General features: G+C 39.5%; 1 protein-coding gene across 3 annotated transcripts in view; it reads right to left on the reverse strand.

The window, feature by feature from the left end:
* The window catches only part of LOC133634198 (transcription activator BRG1-like), a 52,723-nt gene that overhangs the window by 13,363 nt on the left and 23,698 nt on the right, over window positions 1–15,662 (reverse strand). For all 3 annotated transcript variants that reach the window (XM_062027281.1, XM_062027279.1, XM_062027280.1), the window contains 5 exons: window positions 13,750–13,857; window positions 13,587–13,673; window positions 7,072–7,118; window positions 6,828–6,994; window positions 4,181–4,344 (listed from right to left, as the gene is read on the reverse strand). In XM_062027281.1, coding sequence (XP_061883265.1) covers window positions 4,181–4,344; window positions 6,828–6,994; window positions 7,072–7,118; window positions 13,587–13,673; window positions 13,750–13,857 — 573 coding nt within the window. The remainder of the gene's footprint in view (window positions 1–4,180; window positions 4,345–6,827; window positions 6,995–7,071; window positions 7,119–13,586; window positions 13,674–13,749; window positions 13,858–15,662) is intronic.

A 15,662-nucleotide genomic window follows, 5' to 3' on the forward strand; every position in this document is an offset into this window, starting at 1 on the left:
ATTTTAATCTATTTCAGTAGCTCAGTCTAAAAAGTGAAACTAACACCGTCAGCATTTGTGTTGCTGCAAATGTGTGGAGTTTTAGGGGGAAAAAATATTTTTTTACTTAAAAGAAAAATATTCTGTAGATATTTTTTAAGTGTTTTTCGCGGGAAATTCATTTACAAATAAGTGATAGTGAAGCATAAAATGTACGGCATAGTATAAATAATAATATTGTATAATAATACAGTATGCAATTGATCCTTGAGTGTTGAAGCCAAAAGAACTTGGATCATTTACGATAATTGGTGCCGGCCCCGGATGTCCTGCATGTACGATGGTGCCCCCTGTGTGACTGCGGCAGCAATCGCTTTTACAGTCGACTTTCTTACAAAACGGTCTCATATGTCTTTTTTATGTAATCTAAAAAGTGAAACTAACACCGTCAGCATTCACATTGCTGCAAATTTGTGGATTTTTTGGGGAAATCAAATGATATCTTTTACTTAAAAGAAAAGTGTTTTTTTTTAGCAGGAAACACATTTACCCTCAGTCGTTAATCATTTACAAATAAGTGACAGTAAAGTGTAATATAATAATAATGTATAATAATGCAGTATGCAATTGATCCTTGAGTTTTCAAACAAAAAGAACTCGGGTAATTTACGACAATTGGTGCCGTGACCCGGATGTCCTACATGTGTGACTGCGACAACACTCGCTTTTACAGCCAACTTTCTTAACTCATATATGTTTTTTGGAGATATATATATGTATAATTAATATTTTTGATACATGTCTTTATAAAACTTGCAGCAAAGTGTACATAAATTTGTTGTGCCTTTTTGAGCTACTTTTTTCCAAAAAGCGAAGCAAACTTAACAAGAAATTTTAATCTATTTCAGTAGATCAGTCTAAAAAGTGAAACTAACACCGTCAGCATTTGTGTTGCTGCAAATTTGTGGAATTTTTGGGGAAAAAAATGCATTTTTGTTTGTGTGTTTTTTCAGGAAACACATTTACCCTCAGTCGTTAATAATTTACAAATAAGTGACAGTAAAGCGTATTATAGTAATAATGTATAATAATACAGTATGCAATTGATCCTTGAGTTTTCAAGCAAAAAGAACTCTGGTAATTTACGACAATTGGTGCCGTGACCCGGATGTCCTACATGTGTGAATGCGACAACACTCACTTTTATAGCCAACTTTCTTACAAACCGGCCTCATATATGTTTTTTGGATATATATATATATATATATATATATATATATATATATATATATATATATATATATATATATATATATATATATATATATATATATATATATAATTATATAATATTTTTTATATATGTCTTTATAAAACTTGCAGCAAAGTGAACAGAAATTTGTTGTGCCTTTTTGAGCTACTTTTTTCCAAAAAGCGAAGCAAACTTAACAAGAAATTTTAATCTATTTCAGTAGCTCAGTCTAAAAAGTGAAACTAACACGTCAGCATTTGTGCTGCTGCAAATTTGTGGAATTTTTGGGGAAAAAAATGCATTTTTGTTTGTGTGTTTTTTGCAGGAAACACATTTACCCTCAGTCGTTAATAATTTACAAATAAGTGACAGTAAAGCGTATTATAGTAATAATGTATAATAATGCAGTATGCAATTGATCCTTGAGTTTTCAAGCAAAAAGAACTCTGGTAATTTACGACAATTGGTGCCGTGACCCGGATGTCCTACATGTGTGAATGCGACAACACTCACTTTTACAGCCAACTTTCTTACAAACCGGCCTCATATATGTTTTTTGGATATATATATATATATATATATATATATATATATATATATATATATATATATATATATATATATATATATATATTATATATATATAATTATATAATATTTTTTATACATGTCTTTATAAAACTTGCAGCAAAGTGAACATAAATTTGTTGTGCCTTTTTGAGCTACTTTTTCCAAAAAGCGAAGCAATCTTAACAAGAAATTTAAATCTATTTCAGTAACTCAGTCTAAAAAGTGAAACTAACGCCGTCGGCATTTGTACTGCTGCAAATTTGTGGATTTTTTGGGGGGAAAAAATGAATTTTTTACTCAAAAGAAAAATATTCTGTACATATTTTAAGTGTTTTTTGCAGGAAACACATTTACCCTAAGTCGTTAATTGTCAAGGCGTGGACTATGGCGTGATTTGTTCTCGCGTGGTGCAAATGATTTGGACCATACGTGGTGTGAAGGTGGGTACATGATTTCATAATGACTACAAAAAGGAATAAACAAAAAGCGCGCACAAGGCGGAAGTACAAAACGTGGCTATGAAAATATAAGACTTGCACAAAGGCAAAAAACTATGAACAAGAAACAAAAACTTACTTGGCATGGAACTGTGAACATGGCATGAAGAAGAGTGATCATAAAGTGTGATTTCGCCAGGCCGACTAACAGAAAACAATGGACTTAGATAATACAGACAACAGGTGTGTGAGTTCGAACGTGAAAACAGGTGCGTGACATGACAGGTGAAAACTAATGGGTTGCTATGGTGACAAAACAAACAAAAGTGCACAAAGAGTCCAAAAACAAAACAGCACATGGCCAAACAAAAACATGATCAACACAGACATGACAGTTAATAATGTACAAATAAGTGATAGTAAAGCATAAAATGTACGGCATAATATAAATAATAATGTATAACAATACAGTATGTAATCGATCCTTGATTGTTCAAACAAAAAGAACTCGGATCATTTACGACAATTGGTGCCGGGACCCGGATATCCTTCATGTGTGATGGCGCCCCCCCTTTGTGACTTTTAACATTATGCTAACATTTATTTACGATTTAGAATGCATAAAAAAAGAAAAACGTGCTCTTGTCTTACATAAGGATTGTAAACGGTTGACAAAATACAAATAAAACAGTGCAGTTCCCCTTTAAAGTTAAGTCGAACTGTTTTTGTTGACACCTTAGCAGTGTTAAGCCCTTTCTCCCTGGCTCTCATCGAGGGCGGACGCTCCCCTTCCCTCTCCCTTATCTCTCCTGCTTGCTTCTTTGTCTTGTCTTGTCTAAACTTTCTTGTTGCCTCTTTTTGCACTGCTCTCCAAATGTAAACATTGGAACTGAGGCTGGGCGATACAGCGATATACTCGACATATCGCGGGCTTGTCTCTGTGCGATATAGAAAATAACTATATCGTGATGTCAGTCGAGGACGTGAAGAGCTCTACCTATTCGGAATTATGACAACAGGACATCTGCTGATTGGAGGAAGCGTTGCTCTGGTTTGTCGACAAATTGGAAGTTGCTGGCAGTCTTCAAAGTACCTCAAAGCTGCCACAAATGATTGGAGGATGCGGGCAGAACTGTGGACACTCTTGTGATTTGGATAACATCGGACTGTCTGCCCTGCAGGATGAATTTGAGGACCAGTCATAGACAATTTAGAGTGAAAAGCAACATTCTAACTTTGTTTCCCTGGCTTGGAGACTCTCCCGAAGGACAGTGCGGCGAAGACACAACAAACTCCCTTCTTGTCTCTCATGGACACACACTTGTTGTTGTTGACTTTGGACTGACTAGCGGCTGCATGACACCAAGGCCGCGGAACAGAGACACGCGGCAGGCTTACACACACACATACCCCAACGCTCTCGACACTTGATTTGCTTTGGGGTGATGGACGGCTGGGCAGCGCCAGAAGAGCTGCAGCCTGCCACCGTAGGCCCCACTCCCTCCCCTTTGTTGCAAGTCTTGAGTTGTATGTTGTAATATGGATATGTGCTTTGCTATGGAGTTTTTTTCCCAGTCTAGATTGTATTTTTTTACACATTCTCCTCCAGCGTTGACCTTTTTCCCATCTTTTACGGGGAGCCTTGTGGCGACTCATCAGCGTTCCTGTTCCGTAACCCTCTATACTGTTTGTTTGTCTAATCTTGAACGGGTTTGTGCTGAAAACAAAGTTTTGTTGTACTTGTGCAATGACAATAAAGACCTACCTACCTACCCACCTATTTTACACAGTAAAGAATGTCAACACTAGACTAGTTAAAACCTTGCACAGTTAACATAGGTTTTATGACGCTTTGAAAGTTTTGATACCAAAACGTAATATTTCCATTATTTCCTACATTGAAAAGTTACTCTAAATCCAAACAAGTCAATCAAAAGAAGACCTGGTGCGGGTTCCAGTCCGAGTCAAAGATGACCACAGTGTCTGCAGACTGGAGATTGAGGCCGAGGCCTCCTGCCCGAGTGCTCAGCAAGAAGATGAAATACTCGGACCCCGGCTCGTTGAAGGTCTTCAGTAACATTCCTCGGTCTTCAGCCTTGGTGGTACCTTTTGAGGAGCGACAACACATGTATTCATTTTCCAACACTCGTTCTCTGTTCAGGGTCGAAGGTGAGCTGGAGCCTATCCCGTCTGACTTTGGGTGAAAGGCCTTTTGTAGGACTTTTTAGCGCTTACATTTTGACACAAACACACTAAAAATGTGTTATCGTTTGTGCTACGGCGCCAATCTTTTGGACGAGTTCTCTCACTGATTTCAACCGGAAGTAGAAGTGCCGTTCCCTCTTCTAGCCGTCCATAGCGTTTCTACTTGTACGGATTCTTCATTCATCACTCCAAGCGACGTTTGTCAGTTTTACAATAAACAAACCCCGTTTCCATTTGAGTTGAGAAATTGTGTTAGATGTAAATATAAACGGAATACAATGATTTGCAAATCCTTTTCAAGCCATATTCAGTTGAATGCACTACAAAGACAACATATTTGATGTTCAAACTCATAAACTTTATTTATTTTTTGCAAATAATTCACTTAGAATTTCATGGCTGCAACACGTGCCAAAGTAGTTGGGAAAGGGCATGTTCACCACTGTGTTACATGGCCTTTCCTTTTAACAACACTCAGTAAAGGTTTGGGAACTGAGGAGACACATTTTTGAAGCTTCTCAGGTGGAATTCTTTCCCATTCTTGCTTGATGTACAGCTTAAGTTGTTCAACAGTCCGGGGGTCTCCCTTCTGCTATTTTAGGCTTCATAATGCGCCACACATTTTCAATGGGAGACAGGTCTGGACTACAGGCAGGCCAGTCTAGTACCCGCACTCTTTTACTATGAAGCCACGTTGATGTAACACGTGGCTTGGCATTGTCTTGCTGAAATAAGCAGGGGCGTCCATGGTAACGTTGCTTGGATGGCAACATATGTTGCTCCAAAACCTGTATGTACCTTTCAGCATTAATGGCGCCTTCACAGATGTGTAAGTTACCCATGTCTTGGGCACTAATACACCCCCATACCATCACACATGCTGACTTTTACACTTTGCGCCTATAACAATCCGGATGGTTCTTTTCCTCTTTGGTCCGGAGGACACGACGTCCAGTTTCCAAAAACAATTTGAAATGTGGACTCGTCAGACCACAGAACACTTTTCCACTTTGTATCAGTCCATCTTAGATGAGCTCAGGCCCAGCGAAGCCGACGGCGTTTCTGGCTGTTGTTGATAAACGGTTTTCGCCTTGCATGGGAGAGTTTTAACTTGCACTTACAGATGTAGCGACCAACTGTAGGTACTGACAGCGGGTTTCTGAAGTGTTCCTTAACCCATGTGGTGATATCCTTTACACACTGATGTCGCTTGTTGATGCAGTACAGCCTGAGGGATGGAAGGTCACGGGCTTTGCTGCTTACGTGCAGTGATTTCTCCAGATTCTCTGAACCCTTTGATGATATTACGGAGCGTAGATGGTGAAATCCCTAAATTCCTTGCAATAGCTGCTTGAGAAAGGTTTTTCTTAAACTGTTCAACAATTTGCTCAGGCATTTGTTGACAAAGTGGTGACCCTCGCCCCATCCTTGTTTGTGAATGACTAAACATTTCATGGAATCTACTTTTATACCCAATCATGGCACCCACCTGTTCCCAATTAGCCTGCTCACCTGTGGGATGTTCCAAATAAGTGTTTGATGAGCATTCCTCAACTTTATCAGTATTTATTGCCACCTTTCCCAACTTCTTTGTCACGTGTTGCTGCCATCAAATTCTAAAGTTAATGATTATTTGCAACAAAAAAAAAATGTTTATCAGTTTGAACATCAAATATGTTGTCTTTGTAGCATATTCAACTGAATATGGGTTGAAAATGATTTGCAAATCATTGTATTCCGTTTATATTTACATCTGACACAATTTCCCAACCCATATGGAAACGGGGTTTGTAACTAAAACAATTCTTACTCACTAAACCGTCCCATGTGCGATGTCTGTAGGAGTGTATTCATGCATATTTGTACGTGCTACCGTAATGTAATGAAGCTAGCGTCGTTAGCGTTAGCTACAATGCTAACACGTTTGTCTGTGTTAGTATCATTAACTTACAATGGGCATTCTTTTTGTGTTGTTTCAGTTTCACCAATTCCTCAGTAAAGTCACCAAAACGTCACCGTGGAGTTATTGATTGGAGAGCTAGCTTCCGCAACTAGTGGGTCCATGACGATGACTGACGTTTTGTTGGATCAGCCGTTTTACTGCCGTGTTACAGACAATTAAGGTATGTAAATAAACATTTACAGAATATTTCTGTGTAAATAACTCATTTCACAACGTATATGTCGGCAGCTTATAGTCTGGTGCGACTTATATATGAAAAAATATTATTTTTTCTTAAAATTTGTGGGTGCGGCTTGTATACCGGTGCGCGCTATAGTCCGGAAAACACTGTAATCACCATAAAAGTGAAGTGTGAATTCAGTCCAGGAGCAAAAAGAGCCAATTTCATGAACTGAAACCAAGAAAGGAGAGAGAACTGTACCATCCAGACGCAGATACTTGAAGCTGCGGTATGCAAAGTAGTCCTCCATGATGGTCATCAGTGTGGTCATCTGACAGAAGAGCAGCACTTTATGGTTGGTCGCTCGCAGTTTGGGGAGGATTCGATCCAACACCTCAAATTTTCCTGACGCCCGATACAGGTCAGCGCTGACGGGGTAGAGGGGGGGATACACCTGGTAAGAACAGGTAACACATGCACTGTGTGTGGGCGTGTCAGCACTTACCCTTGGACTATCCCACCAGAGAAACCTAAATGTTCAGAGAAGGATTCCTGCAAACAAGTCAACGTCAACTTTTATTGTGAAAGGGCAATTAAAAAAAAAATCACAAATCATGACAAGTCGCCGCTTTTAAAAAAGGTTACAGTATTGAGGTCACACCTTATTTCGTCATACCCCTTACCTACTTTTCCCTGCTCCTAATCTCCAAAGGTACCTTGATTTACAAACCCCTCTATATGCAAACCTTTCCATTTACAAACTTTTCGATCACGCCAAATATGACTCGCTTCATTCATTCCTTCATTTTAGGCAGCCAATCTGTATTTGAAGAGATTATGGCTTCGTACCATACAGCAGCTTTTTAATTGTGATGAGAAAGGACTTTTCTGCAAAAATATGCCAAAGCAGACTTATTTCACAGCCCCCTCCCATTCCTACCTCCGTCTGCTCCTTACTCTCCTCTCCTGGCAAATGTTGAATATTTATATTCTTTTAAATGTTTAATATTGTAGCAAAAGCTAGGAATGTGTGTGTTTTATTATCGTTTGTGAGGGCGCCACACTGGGAAAAACTCTTCTAAATCCTAGTCAAAGTATCTAAACAAACTTATTTCAAGTCATTTATTTATTCAAACAGAGACCAAAGAAATGGGATGAAACTGCTATGATATGAAAAGGGGTAGGACTAAACAAGCTCTGCTTCTTCCTGCTCCTTTTCGGATGTGCTATAAGGAAACAACTGGGAATATGTGATGCATTACATTGTAATTGTAATAAACCGGAACTAACTCAACTAACGAGCAATAGTTATTAATCTGTGAGACATAAGAACTTGTCGTTGTGGCTCGTGCAGCCCTTTGAGACACTCGTGATTTAGGGCTATATAAGTAAACATTGATTGATTGATTGATTGTCTTTAGGCAATAGATTGGAGGTAAAAAAATACTACTTTTGAGTATCAAAAGTTTGTTATAAGACACATGACTTCACAATACTAGTAAGAATAGCTAACAATACGTTTAAATTACTAATTTTAAGATGAATTCAAAGTTTTTACAACTGAAATATGTATTTTTTCAAAAAATCTTACCAAGACAATTTCGACTTTTTCCATTGGCAGGTTTTTTTTTTTGCTCATTACAAGCAAAAATAAGTTGTATTAATTAGAGATGTCCAATAATGGCTTTTTTGCCGATATCCGATATTCCGATATTGTCCAACTCTTAATTATCGATTCCGATATTAACCGATACCGATATATGCAGTCGTGGAATTAACACATTATTATGCCTAATTTTGTTGTGATGCCCCGCTGGATGCATTAAACAATGTAACAAGGTTTTCCAAAATAAATCAACTCAAGTTATGGGGAAAAAAATGCCAACATGGCACTGCCATATTTAATATTGAAGTCACAAAGTGCATTATTTTTTTTAACATGCCTCAATACAGCAGCTTGGAATTTGGGACATGCTCTCCCTGAGAGAGCATGAGGAGGTTGAGGTGGGCGGCATTTTAGGGGGGGTTAGGGGGTAGCAGGGGGTGTATATTGTAACGTCCCGGAAGAGTTAGTGCTGCAGGGATTCTGGGTATTTGTTCTGTTGTGTTTATGTTGTGTTACGGTGCGGATGTTCTCCCGAAATGTGTTTGTCATTCTTGTTGGGTGTGGGTTCACAGTGTGGCGCATATTTGTAACAGTGTTAAAGTTGTTTATGTCATCCTCAGTGTGACCTGTATGGCTGTTGACCAAGTATGCTTTGCATTCACTTGTGTGTGTGAAAAGCCGTACACTGTAAAAAAAAATTCTGTAAAAAAACGGTCATCTACTGGCAGCCAAACGAAAACCATAAAATTAAAGTAAAACACTGTAAACCAAATAATGATCAAAAACATTATATTTACAGAAATTTTCATTAAACGTTTTGCAGAAAAAAATCATCATTTTACAGATTTTTACAAAATTATTAAAATCAACCACCTTTAATAAAGTGGCGATGCAAACAGTTCTGCAGAAAAATACCTTTATTCTACAGAGTTTTTCCAAATTATTACGATCAAACACCTTTAATGAAGTGACAATGCTGGCAGTTCCACAGAAAAATACCATTATTTTACAGATTTTTTCTGGATTGTTAAGATCAACCACCTTTAATAAAGTGACGATGCAAACAGTTCTGCAGAAAAATACCAGTTAGATTGTTAGTATGGACATAGACTTTTATATAACAAGCTACATATTTAATGAAAGATAATTACTGTAATTTTACATGAATTTGAAGTAATTTAAGAAAACAGAAAATGCTATGTATAATTAATTTGGTATTTTTCAACCTTACCCCTAACCTAAATAATAAATATAAATCGTTTGAGGTGCTTACTATGAGGTCTGTCACACCGCTACCTCTCGACCTGGCTGTTATCTACCGCCCCCCTGGGCCCTATTCGGACTTTATCAGTGAATTCTCAGAGTTCGTTGCTGATCTAGTGACGCACGCCGACAATATAATCATAATGGGGGACTTTAATATCCATATGAATACCCCATCGGACCCTCAGTGCGTGGCGCTCCAAACCATAATTGATAGCTGTGGTCTTACACAAATAATACATGAACCCACGCATCGCAACGGTAATACAATAGATCTAGTGCTTGTCAGGGGTGTCACCACCTCCAAAGTTATGATACTTCCATATACTAAAGTAATGTCCGATCATTACCTTATAAAATTTGAAGTTTTGACTCTTTGTCAACAAGCTAATAATAATAATAACTGCTATAGCGGCCGCAACATTAATGCTGCCACAACGATGACTCTTGCTGACCTACTGCCTTCGGTAATAGCACCATTCCCAAATTATGTCGGCTCTATTGATAAACTCACTAACAACTTTGACGATGCCTTGCGCGAAATTATTGATAGTATAGCACCGCTAAAGCAAAAAAGGGCCCCTAAAAGGCGCACCCCATGGTTTACAGAAGAAATTAGAGCTCATAAATTATCATGTAGAAAACTGGAACGCAAATGGCGCGCGACTAAACTTGAGGTTTTCCATCAAGCATGGAGTGATAGTTTAATAACTTATAAACGCATGCTTACCTTAGCTAAAGCTAAATACTACTCAAATCTCATCCGCCTCAACAAAAACGATCCTAAATTTCTGTTTAGTACAGTAGCATCGCTAACCCAACAAGGGACTCCTCCCAGTAGCTCCACCCACTCAGCAGATGATTTTATGAATTTCTTTAATAAGAAAATTGAACTCATTAGAAAGGAGATTAAAGACAACGCATCCCAGCTACAACTGGGCTCTATTAACACAAATACGACTGTATATACGACGGACACTGCCCTCCAAAATAGTCTCTCTATTTTTGATGAAATAACATTAGAGGAATTATTACAGCGTGTAAGTGGGATAAAACAAACAACATGTTTACTTCACCCACTTCCTGGGAAACTTATCAAGGAACTGTTTGTATTATTAGGTCCATCAGTGTTAAATATTATAAACTTATCACTTTCCTCCGGCACTGTTCCCCTAGCATTCAAAAAAGCGGTTATTCATCCTCTGCTCAAAAGACCTAACCTCGATCCTGACCTCATGGTAAACTACCGGCCGGTCTCCCACCTTCCGTTTATTTCCAAAATTCTCGAAAAAACTGTTGCACAGCAGCTAAATGAACACTTAGTGACTAACAATCTCTGTGAACCTTTTCAATCCGGTTTCAGGGCAAATCACTCTACGGAGACAGCCCTCGCAAAAATGACTAATGATCTATTGCTAACGATGGATTCTGATGCGTCATCTATGTTGCTGCTTCTTGATCTTAGCGCCGCTTTCGATACCGTCGATCATAATATTTTATTAGAGCGTATCAAAACACGTATTGGTATGTCAGACTTAGCCTTGTCTTGGTTTAACTCTTATCTTACTGACAGGATGCAGTGCGTCTCCCATAACAATGTGACCTCGGACTATGTCAAGGTAACGTGCGGAGTTCCCCAGGGTTCGGTTCTTGGCCCTGCACTCTTTAGTATTTACATGCTGCCGCTGGGTGACATCATACGCAAATACGGTGTTAGCTTTCACTGTTTTCCCCTAGAGGGGGGGGGTTACCCACATATGCGGTCCTCTCCAAGGTTTCTCATAGTCATTCACCGACGTCCCACTGGGGTGAGTTTTTCCTTGCCCGTATGTGGGCTCTGTACCGAGGATGTCGTTGTGGCTTGTACAGCCCTTTGAGACACTTGTGATTTAGGGCTATATAAATAAACATTGATTGATTGACTGTTATGCTGATGACACTCAACTCTACATGCCCCTAAAGCTGACCAACACGCCGGACTGTAGTCAGCTGGAGGCGTGTCTTAATGAAATTAAACAATGGATGTCCGCTAACTTTTTGCAACTCAACGCTAAGAAAACGGAAATGCTGATTATCGGTCCTGCTAGACACCAACATCTATTTAATAATACCACCTTAACATTTGACAACCAAACAATTAAACAAGGAGACTCGGTAAAGAATCTGGGTATTATCTTCCACCCAACTCTCTCGTTTGAGTCACACATTAAGAGTGTTACTAAAACGGCCTTCTTTCATCTCCGTAATATCGCTAAAATTCGTTCCATTTTGTCCACAAGCGATGCTGAGATCATTATCCATGCGTTCGTTACATCTCGTCTCGATTACTGTAACGTATTATTTTCGGGCCTCCCTATGTCTAGCATTAAAAGATTACAGTTGGTACAAAATGCGGCTGCAAGGCTTTTGACAAAAACAAGAAAGTTTGATCATATTACGCCTATACTGGCTCACCTGCACTGGCTTCCTGTGCACTTAAGATGCGACTTTAAGGTTTTACTACTTACGTATAAAATATTACACGGTTTAGCTCCAGCCTATCTCGCCGATTGTATTGTACCATATGTCCCGACAAGAAATCTGCGTTCAAAGAACTCCGGCTTATTAGTGATTCCCAGAGCCAAAAAAAAGTCTGCGGGCTATAGAGCGTTTTCTATTCGGGCTCCAGTACTCTGGAATGCCCTCCCGGTAACAGTTAGAGATGCTACCTCAGTAGAAGCATTTAAGTCTCATCTTAAAACTCATTTGTATAATCTAGCCTTTAAATAGACCCCCCCCTTTTTTAGACCAGTTGATCTGCCGTTTCTTTTCTTCTCTCCTCTTCTCCCCTGTCCCTTGCGAGGGGGAGTTGCATAGGTCCGGTGGCCATGGATGAAGTGCTGGCTGTCCTGAGCCGGGACCCCGGGTGGACCACTAGCCTGTGCATCGGTTGGGGACATCTCTGCGCTGCTGACCCGTCTCCGCTCGGGATGGTTTCCTGTTGGCCCCGCTGTGGACTGGACTCCCGCTGATGTGTTGGATCCACTGTGGACTGGACTTTCACAATGTTATGTCAGACCCACTCGACATCCGTTGCTTTCGGTCTCCCCTAGAGGGGGAGGGTTACCCACATATGCGGTCCTCTCCAAGGTTTCTCATAGTCATTCACCGACGTCCCACTGGGGTGAGTTTTTCCTTGCCCGTATGTGGGCTCTGTACCGAGGATGTCGTTGTGGCTTGTACAGCCCTTTGAGACACTTGTGATTTAGGGCTATATAAATAAACATTGATTGATTGATTGATTGATTTTTCTGTAAAAAAAATTGAAATATACATAGTTTGTCATTACTGGCATATTACTTAAAATAACAGGCGGATTGTTTATTTACAGATAATGTCTTCAATTCTACAGTTTTATAAACTATTTTAAAAAAAATAGAAAAATTACAGTAGAAATTTAGAGTAAATTAATCATAAAAATAGGATTTTTTTTTTACAGTGTAGATATTATGTGACTGGGCCGGCACGCAATTGCAGTGCCTTTAAGGCACGCCCCCAATATTGTTGTCTGGGTGGAAATCGGGAGAAATTCGGGAGAATGGTTGCCCCGGGAGATTTTCGGGAGGGGAACTGAAATTCGGGAGTCTCCCGGGAAAATCGGGAGGGTTGGCAAGTATGACTGGGAGACGCAACTGCTCTTGTACTTTTCCCTATGTCCATGTACCACTCCGTACAGCGGCGTTTTAAAAAGTCATACATTTTACTTTTTGAAACCGATACCGATAATTTCCGATATTACATTTTAAAGCATTTATCGGCAGTCCGATATTATCAGACATCTCTAGTATTAATATGTTTGTACTCTTTAAGTGTGGCATTTTTTTTCCAGGGCTAAGTGACTTTTGTGTGTGTTGGCAGAGCAGCGCTTTAAGAGGAAAGTTCAACTTGTGGTTGTTGTTAATAAAGAGAGACCGTAGCTAATTCCTCACCTTCTTGTTATGTTTGATGTACTTGTGTTCAAAGTGTAGAAACCTTCACTGAAATAAGGACTTTTGTCGAGGCCGGAACCAATTGTTCATGTTTACATTGTTTCTTATGGAGAAATGCGCTTCACCATACAAACTTTTCCACTTACGAACCAGCCGAGTTTGTAAATGGAGGTTCGGCTGTACCTCAATCTGCTGGAACATGTATGGGTGGTTGCAGATCTTCCTCAGCTGCATGATGGTGTTCATCAGCGTCTTGGTGCCGCCTTTGCCCTGATCATGCACAAGGAAGCACCATTTGGTTCAATTCCTAACTGCGACAATTATCGTCTGATTTGCAAGACTCCACCTTCTTGTCTTTCTCCGAGCCGTCGGTCAGCAGCACACCCTTGGCCTGCATGTGTCTGTACAAGACCCTCTGGAGGGACGACATGTCACACTTGATCACATACTCCACCTGAGGGACGACAAACCAGACATGCACGTCATGGTCTTTGTTTCTTCTGCAGAGCCGGTAGTGTCAGCTTTCAACCGGAAGTAGAAGTGCCGTTCCGTCTTCCAGCCGTCCACAGCGTTTCTACTCGTGGACTCTTCATTCGTCACTCCAAGCCAGTGTTTCTTAACCTTTTTTGAGCCAAGGCACATTTTTTGCGTTGAAAAATCCAGAGGCACACCACCAGCAGAAATCATGAAAAAAACGAAACTCAGTTGACAGTAAAAAGTCGTTGTCGCAATTGTTGGATATGACTTTAAAGCATAACCAAGCATGCATCAATAACTCTTGTCTCAAAGTAGGTGTACTGTCTGTCACCACCTGTCACATCACACCCTGACTTATTTGGACTTTTTTGCTGTTTTCCTGTGTGTAGTATTTTACTTCTTGTCTTGCACTCCTATTTTGGTGGCTTTTTCTCTTTTTTTGGTATTTTCCTGTAGCAGTTTCATGTCTTCCTTTGAGCGATATTTCCCGCATCTACTTTGTTTTAGCTATCAAGAATATTTCAGTTGTTTTTATCCTTCTTCGTGGGGACATTGTTGATTGTCACGTCATGTTTGGATGTACATTGTGGACGCCATCTTTGCTACACAGCAAATCTTTGCTGTCGTCCAGCATTCAGTTTTTGTTTACTTTGGAGCCAGTTCAATTTTAGTTTGGTTCTGCATAGCCTTCTCTAAGCTTCAATGCTTTTTCTTAGGGGCACTTACCTTTTGTTTATTTTTGGTTTAAGCATTAGATACCTTTTTACCTGCACACTGCCTCCCGCTGTTCCCGACATCTACAAAGCAATTAGCTACCTGGTGCCACCTACTGATATGGAAGAGTATTACACGGTTACTCTGCCGAGCTCTAGACAGCACCGACACTCAACAACAACACATCATTTTCAGACTATAATTACTGGTTTGCAAAAAATGTTTTTTACCCCAAATAGGTGGTTGAAAAACACTGCTCCAAGCAACGCTTGTAAGTTTTACAATATAACTAAAACAATTCTTACTTACTAAACCGTCCCATGTTTCATGTTTGTAGGAGTGTTTTCATGCATATCTGTACGTGCTATTGTAATGTCATGAAGCAAGCGTTGTTAGCATTTGCTAATATGCTAACACGAGTGTCTGTGTTAGTATCATTAACTTACAACGGCTATTACTTTTGTATTGTTTCAGTTTCACAAATTCCTCAGTAAATTCACCAAAGCGTCACCGTGGAGTGGTTGAGTCTGTTTAGCTGATTGGGGAGCTAGCTTGCGCAGCTAGTGGGTCCATGACCATGACTTCTGTTTTGTTTGATCAGCCGTTTTACTGCCGTGTTACAGACACCGTTTGGAAACAATTAAGGTATGTAAATAAACATTTACAGAATATTTCTGTGTAAATAACTCATTTTACAACTTATTTATCTACGACTAATGTGTGTTTTTTTCCTAACATTTAGTGGGTGTGGCTTATACACTCCATAGTCCGGAAAATACGGTACATTTGTCACTTTAAAGACGTCAACTGGAAGGTTTATTTTAAATATTTGCTTGAAACAGTGGATGTTCCTGCACAATTATTTGCACTTATTAATACGTGTTTGTAGTCATAAACATGACTAAAACGTTTTAATGTTATGTTTGTGTTCAATTACAGTAAGTGTGTTTATCCTAAACATTGCTGACACTTCATTTTACACACTATGGCATTTTTTTGGGACGTAAACCCCAATGATATCGTAGTGTGGCCTTAATATCGTGATAAATATCGTATTGTGATATTGTT

This window comes from Entelurus aequoreus, linkage group LG18, assembly GCF_033978785.1.
Source record: "Entelurus aequoreus isolate RoL-2023_Sb linkage group LG18, RoL_Eaeq_v1.1, whole genome shotgun sequence".
Classification (NCBI taxonomy): domain Eukaryota; kingdom Metazoa; phylum Chordata; class Actinopteri; order Syngnathiformes; family Syngnathidae; genus Entelurus; species Entelurus aequoreus.